The sequence below is a fragment of the Daucus carota genome, chromosome 3 (assembly GCF_001625215.2).
Source record: "Daucus carota subsp. sativus chromosome 3, DH1 v3.0, whole genome shotgun sequence".
NCBI lineage: Eukaryota > Viridiplantae > Streptophyta > Magnoliopsida > Apiales > Apiaceae > Daucus > Daucus carota.
In genome coordinates, this window is record NC_030383.2 from 57,063,347 (window position 1) to 57,071,603 (window position 8,257).

The 8,257-nt window shown below is 36.1% G+C and overlaps 1 protein-coding gene across 1 annotated transcript; it reads right to left on the minus strand.

Moving 5' to 3' along the window:
- Positions 1–7,696: 7,696 nt before the first annotated feature.
- LOC108212756 (proteinase inhibitor-like) lies at positions 7,697–8,031 on the minus strand. Its single transcript, XM_017384471.2, has 2 exons — positions 8,007–8,031; positions 7,697–7,869 (listed from the first exon to the last, which is right to left on the minus strand). The coding sequence occupies exons 1-2, from the start codon at positions 8,029–8,031 to the stop codon at positions 7,697–7,699; spliced, it is 198 nt and encodes a 65-aa protein (XP_017239960.1).
- Between the last annotated feature and the right edge of the window lie 226 nt (positions 8,032–8,257).

Genomic DNA, 8,257 nt, shown 5'->3' on the forward strand with positions numbered 1-8,257 from the left:
AGTTTTTACATCGTTGTGTGTGTTCAGAAATAATTTCAAAATATAATACATAAACTTTGAGGAGTCACTGGGGGTAAAGTAGCTGTTGGAAACTAATATACACAATGTTACCTCTCAAACAGTTAAAGTTAACGGCATATTTGGACGGAATAGTGACTATGGGTTATAACTTGCACAGGAATGTAAAGTTCAGGGTACATTATGTCACGTTTGATAGTTCAAAATCTTAAGTGCGTTTGGAGCAATCCTAGGGGTTACAAACTGTAATTAACTCATTTATTAATTATTACATAACAATATAACATGCACATTTTGAAGCACGAGGCCAATGCCACTGGGTCATTGGCATCCAAGTACACTTTATTTATTAAGTTACATAGTGCATGTAGTACTATAAAATGGCTCAGCCAATTCGAGGAGGATCAACGACGAGTCCATATTTGTTAACAAACACCCGAACTCTGTAAGGATTAAGGTCCAGTGTCACCGGAGACCCCTCAAGCACCACCACTGCATGTACTCTCCGATTCTCTTTCTCGATCTTGGCCGCTGCTACATCTCCCTTCTCTCCCACCAGCTCTGGCCATGCTTCTTTCCGACCTGATCCCAAATTATATTATCATCATTATCCAAATTTATTACGAAACCAAAACTAAAACCCTACATAGATTACTACTTACCTGAACTGTTAGATTCCATTTGGTTGCTCATCAGATTGACTCTAGTATACTCTGTGATTTTTTAATTTCTTTTTTGATGTACAAAATGGAAGATGAAGCCCGTATTTATACCGAAACCAAAACATGAAAGATGGTTGAACTTACGTGCGAAAATTGATGCCTAGATGTCATGTGGACACGTGTATACACTTGGCACCAACACGTGTTTTCCCAGCCGTACGTTATCGTGAATGCTGATGTACATAAACACTTTAACATAACAGAAATGTCGGCATATTTTCGCTGATTTTAGAGAGTTGGAGATAGCATGACATGTTTTTTAAGGAAGCTCAAGCTTTATCTTAGACGATCGAGCCTGAAGTAAAAATTTTGTGTGATTTATGTGGCTCAATGCAGCCATTTGAGACGCGGCTTACATTTCTGATACTTATGATAACTTGCCTATATAGATTTACTTGGCTTCAAATTTATGTGTTAATTTAACGGCTCTCTTAAATGTCTCTGGTGTTAAAAGGATTTCTTAATAAGATCATACAAATATTTATTTGTTTACCGATCTCCAGCTAGTTGAAATTTTGTTTTTCATCAAGAATGGGATGGCTAGAGCCTAGAAGTTCTATTGGGAACTGTTTTTAAGCCTTCAACTTTATGAACTAAAAAAAAGGACAAAATCGACAGTTAAAATAAGTTGGTTATGTATGTCACTTTTAGAGTTTAAACCGATCAAAAACAACGATCGATTTTAGATAGTAAGTTTTATTGATTAAATTTTTTTATGTAATATATATTTGAGATTGCTTGTTAATTTTTTAACAAACTTGTTGAATTAATAGGACATTTGTTTTGATAGTACTAGTTATATTGTAATAATGTATATTATTATTATTTCAAACTATTATAAATAAAATTTATTTTGTTTAATATCGTATTAATAGACAATATGAAATCTTGCTACATGTATAGACAACAGCGATGCCTAATTGGAGTTGAATTTTTTACATATTTTTTATTTGTTAGTATATATTTAATTATTTTTAACTAAAGATTCTACGAGCTGATATATTAACTCATCGAATAAAATTTGCTAAATTTGTAAAATGATATGTTATTATCATTCAAATTATTATAAATAGGGTATATTTTTATAGTATGATAGTATATGACGTGGAATCTTACAAGAGGTCTTAGGTTGTGCATTTATAATCGATATCAAGATTGATTTATAGACAACAATGTCCATTAAAATTGGTTTTTTACATAATTTTTATTTATAATATATTAATTAATTTTAATTAAAATTGTTGGAGATGCTGGTGTACTTTAAGCACGGGTCGTTTTAGTTCATGGTTAAATTTTTCAATATGACATATTAAATCTATTGTGCTAGAGATGCTGGTATATTTTAAGCCGTGATTGATTTATATATGATTAATTTTTTTTATATGATTTAAGAGTCTATTGTGTTGGAGATGCCTGTATATTTTAAGCCCTGATCTTTTTGTTCAAGTCCTCATCTTTTTGGTTAAGTTTTTCGATAGGACTTGCTAGTTAATTTGACAGCAAAGATTCAGATTTTCCATAAACAAATCCATCGTCATGACATGCTGTATTCAAAGACCTTGTATATGTACTTCTATTAATTTAGAAATACATATACAACAGAGGGCAGTTCTGTTAAGTCATATCAAATGAAAGCTACTAAAAGATGTGTGCCATTTTTATTTAATTTATTGAACTGCAAGCAGGATCATTGGCATCACTTTATTTAAAAACATGGTACATGCAGACTTGTAGATTTTTATTTTGCGATGGAATATGCATGATGAGTGCACTTTGAACCGGCTCAAGCAATATGGGGAGGAGAGACCACGATTCCCTGGTTATTGAGACTAGTACATCAACCACACATCATGCACACCATGCAGCATATACCAGCAGTGCAGTTTCAACCAACATGATTGATTTGTCAGCCACATCAGCAGCTGAGTTGTTACAGCTGTTAGTTAGAGACACAATAGATACAGTTAGTGATAGAAGTTGTATATATAGAAGTTAGTTACATAGTTAGTGGTGGTCTTCTGTATATATACTCAACACCACTCTGTATAGCTTATCTTCTCCTTTCCATACAGTTTGTAAAACAGTAGCTTAAGTTTCAATATACAGAGCTTTCTCTGCAACTTTTCTCTTCATATAGCAACACACTCTGAATTTCAATATGGTATCAGAGCAGGACGACCTTGGTTAGGCGATTTCAGATCTTCATCTCTGCGACATCTGATCGATCCTCTAGTATAATCTTCGATCCAGGTGTTTTCTGTTCATTTGCGCCTCTTCTACGCTTTTTGTTCGTTGTTTTCTCGTGTAATTCATCGTTTGATTCGCTGATTGCTTTGATTCACTGATTGATCTATTGTTCTGAGTATACATTTCATCGATTTCTTTCGATTTCATCATGTCTCGATCTACGAATCCTGCGTATAATGCAAATCAAGATCCTTCTAGTCCATATTACATTCATCCTAATGATAATACTTCTACTCAACTTGTTTCTGTCAAGTTTAATGGTACTGGATATGCTAATTGGAAGCGATCTATGTTGCTTAGTTTAACTGTAAAGAACAAACTCGGTTTTGTGAATGGTACAATACTGGTACCTGATGAATCTGATGCTGATTTTCTGGCTTGGGAGCGTTGTAATTCTCTGGTTGCTACTTGGCTGTTGTTCAATCTTGATGACAATATTGCTCGTAGTGTTCTTTTTAAGAAAACTGCAAAAGAAATCTGGATGAATCTTGAATCTCGGTTTGGTAGTGTGTCTCTCACACAAGTTTATTCTCTAGAACAGAAACTGGCTGAGATCACTCAAGGAAAATTGAGTGTTTCTGAATTTTATACTGCTATTACAACTCTTTGGGACAATCTTGATGATGCAGATCCATTTCTTCAGAATAGTTGTGCTTGTGGTCTTAGTTTGAGAGTCCAACAGAAGGCTCAAGATCATCGTCTAATGCAGTTTTTAATGAAGCTGAATGATCAATATTCAGCAGTGAGGGCAAATATATTGATGATGTCTCCACCTCCTACTCTGGATCAAGCTTATAGGCTGATTGCACAAGAAGAGAATCATAAAGAAATGACTCTTGCAAAACCTGAGAGTATGGCATTTTATGCAGATAAAAGAGGTTCTGGAAACAACAAGAACCAGTATTCTGGAAATTCTTCACAAAACTTTGGAAACAACAATGGCAAGGACAGGAAGCCTAAATCAGGGGCTAACTATTACTGTACCAATTGTAAGGTTCCAGGTCATAGCATTGACAGGTGCTTTAAAATTCATGGTTACCCTGCAGGTTTTAAGCCAAAAGAAAGAAGAGTTGCTGTTGCAATGGCTGGTACTGATGACACTAGTCCAGCTGCTTTGTCCTCAGAACAGTACAACACTTTGCTCAATCTACTTTCTCAACACAAATTGACTTCCACATCTGATGAAGTTGACAACAGTCAAGCTAATCTGGCAGGTAAAACTTGCTTGTTGTCTTTTGTTGACTCTAATTGGTTGCTGGATAGTGGTGCAACAGACCACATTTCTCCAACATTGGATAATTTCATCACATATGAAATTATTACTAAATCTGATAATTGTATCACAATTCCTGATGGTAGTCACATTAAGGCTCTACATATTGGAACAGTTGATTTGGGAAATAATATCATTCTCAAAGATGTCCTACATGTGCCTGATTTCCAATTTAAGCTCATTTCTGTGCACAAGTTATGTAGAGATCAGAATTGTCAGATTCTTTTCACCAATGATTCTTGTTTTTTACAGGACCTTTCTCAGAAAGGACAACCAACTCCTCTTGGTAACCTGAGAAATGGTCTTTACACTGTTCCATCCAAGCTCTCTCCAAAACAATGTTTTGCTGCTGTTACAAGTGAAGCACAGAAATGGCATCTCAGATTTGGACACATGCCTTTTGCTCAGTTAAAGCTTCTCCAGAATTCCCTCTCTTGTGATTTTAAAACAGTCAATGACTCTATCTGTCATGTTTGTCCTCTAGCTAGGCAAACCAGACCTTCTTTTAGTCATAGTACAATAAAGAGTACTGAAATTTTGCAAATGTTGCATGTGGATTTATGGGGACCTTATAAGGTCAAAACTCATTCTGGTTGTGCACAATTCATTACTATTGTTGATGACTTTAGTCGTTATACATGGATCCATCTCATTAAATATAAATCTGATGCTCCTGCTGTTCTTGAAAATTTTATTGTTTTTGCTGAAAAACAATACAAAGGCACTGTCAAATGTGTAAGATCAGATAATGCCTCTGAGTTATGTGAAGGCAGATTGAAGCAATTTTTTCTGGATAAAGGGATTTTACATCAGACTAGCTGTGCCTACACACCCCAACAGAATGGGGTTGTAGAAAGAAAGCATCGACATTTGTTGGAGACAGCTCGAGCATTGCTATTCCAGTCAAGAGTACCAGATAGATTTTGGGGAGAATGTGTTTTATGTGCTTCATATCTGATAAATAGAATGCCACTTACAAGCATTAATAATGCAACTCCCTACAAGCTACTCTATAATGAGGAACCTGACTACAGTACTCTTAAACCCTTTGGATGCTTATGCTATACAGCTACTTCTCAGGTTCACAGAGCAAAGTTGGATCCAAGATCCACTCCAAGTGTCTTTCTTGGCTATACTCCTACACAGAAAGGTTTTAAAATTCTTGACCTCAACTCTTATAAGATTTCTGTCTCACGTGATATTGTTTTCCATGAGTTTCATTTTCCCTTTCATAACATTGCAACTGATCCATCTTTTTACTCATCTAATCCCATTTATCTTCCTGTTGTTACTGTTCCTCAATCAGAATTTTATTCTGATCTTTTTCCTAATATCACAAATAGTCATTCTGCTACTGAACCTGATATTCATAGCAGTACTGCATCCACTTCATCTGAGTCTTCACTCAATTCATCTGAATCTTCCACTTCTTCCACTTCTGATCCTATACCTGCTAGAACATCAACCAGAACAAGAAAGCAGCCTGCATATCTTAATGATTTTTAGTGTCACACTGCTTATACACATCATGCTGCATTACTATCACAGATGGACTTGATTTCTGAACCAAAGAACTACAAAGAAGCTGTTTCACAGCCACTCTGGAAGGAAGCCATGGATAAAGAAATTACAGCTTTAATAGCAAACAAAACTTGGGATTTAGTGCCTCTTCCTAAAGGAAAGAAAGCTGTTGGACACAAATGGGTGTTTAAGGTAAAACTAAGAGCAGATGGCACCCTTGAACGTTGTAAAGCACGCTTGGTTGCTAAGGGCTTTAATCAACAATATGGTGTTGATTATGAAGAGACTTTTTCCCCTGTGGTTAAAATGAACACAATACGTTGCTTGTTGGCTTTAGCTGCTAGTAGAAATTGGTCTATTTACCAGCTTGACGTTAACAATGCGTTTCTGCATGGTAATCTTTCAGAAGAGGTATACATGACTGTACCAGAAGGTATTCCAAATCCTGGTAATTTGGTTTGTCGACTTAGAAAGTCGATTTATGGCCTAAAGCAGGCATCACGAGAATGGTTTGATAAACTGTTACAAGAATTGCTTACACAAGGATATTGTCAATCAAAAAATGACTACAGTCTTTTCATCAAGAAAACTGATCATCACATCACAATTATGGCTGTGTACGTTGATGATATTATCATCACAGGGACTGACATATCTTCTATTCAGAGTATCAAAACACATCTCCATGAAACTTTCAGCATAAAGGATTTAGGGAAGCTGCATTATTTTTTGGGTCTTGAAGTCGACTATGTTGATGCTGGGATTACATTAACACAGTCTAAATTCATTCGAGATTTGCTTCATGATTCTCCCTTTGATATCTCAAAGAAAGCAGTTACACCTCTTCCCCAAGCTCTTAAACTTGATAATTCTACTGGTCCTTTGCTATCTGATCCTGAAGTTTATCGCTCATTTGTTGGTAAACTGAATTACCTTACTCACACTCATCCTGATCTCAACTACACAGTCCAGGTTCTCAGCCAATTTATGCATTCACCTCGTGTTCCTCACCTTGAAGCTTTGAATCATACTTTACGTTATGTTGCTCATTCTTCACATCAGGGTATTCTTTTAAAGGCTTCTGATACTCTCACATTACAAGCATATTCAGACAGTGACTGGGCTTCTTGTCCAGACACACGTCGATCAGTTTCTGGCTATGTTCTGCTCTTTGGTTCTTCACCTGTTGCATGGAAATCTAAGAAACAAAGTACAGTTTCACGTTCTTCATCTGAAAGTGAATATCGTGCCATGGCATCTGCTGCTGCAGATGTTACCTGGACAGTACGTTTGCTTGAAGAATTAGGTGTTACCAATTTAAAACCTGTCACCCTCCATTGTGACAATCAATCTGCCATAGCTATTGCTAAAAATCCCGTCTTCCACGAACGCACTAAACATATCGAAATCGATTGTCACTTCACACGTGACAAAGTTCTGGAAGGATTACTTCAGCTCACATATTTACCTACTACCAATCAATTAGCAGATGTATTTACCAAGATTCTACCATCTCAACAGTTTGATCACCTTCTATCCAAGTTGGGAGTGTATTCTTCATCCCCTTCCAACTTGAGGGGGGCTATTGAGACTAGTACATCAACCACACATCATGCACACCATGCAGCATATACCAGCAGTGCAGTTTCAACCAACATGATTGATTTGTCAGCCACATCAGCAGCTGAGTTGTTACAGCTGTTAGTTAGAGACACAATAGATACAGTTAGTGATAGAAGTTGTATATATAGAAGTTAGTTACATAGTTAGTGGTGGTCTTCTGTATATATACTCAACACCACTCTGTATAGCTTATCTTCTCCTTTCCATACAGTTTGTAAAACAGTAGCTTAAGTTTCAATATACAGAGCTTTCTCTGCAACTTTTCTCTTCATATAGCAACACACTCTGAATTTCAATACTGGTTGTTAACCACAACTCGGACCCTGTCACACCTAAAATCCTTGGTCATCGGACTCCCCTGGCACATCACAATTGCATTCACGTTAGGGTTTTCTTGCTCCACTTTCACAGCTGCTATGTGTCCCTTCTCTCCCACCAGCTCCGGCCATGAACTTTTTCCTGATCCTGATGAATAATATTGTTATTACATATTCATATTGTAAAACTATAACTTATAAAAATACAATCTCTTCTTGTTTACATTTTCGTTCGATTTAAACGATATATATATTACTACTTTATAATAGTTTATACACACTTACCTCGACAGCGAAACAATGACTCCATGGTTTCTGCAGGTAGGTAGACACTTGTACTCTGTGATTTTTATTCTTTTTTTCATGTACAAAATGGAAGACGAGGCCCATATTTATACTCAAAAAAAGCATGCAAGGTTGTCGAATTTATTTTGTTAATATAGATGCCTAGATGTCATGTGGACACATGTATACACTTGCTTACCAACACGTGTTACCCCAATCATATATTGTAATTATGTTCATTTTAAAATTCT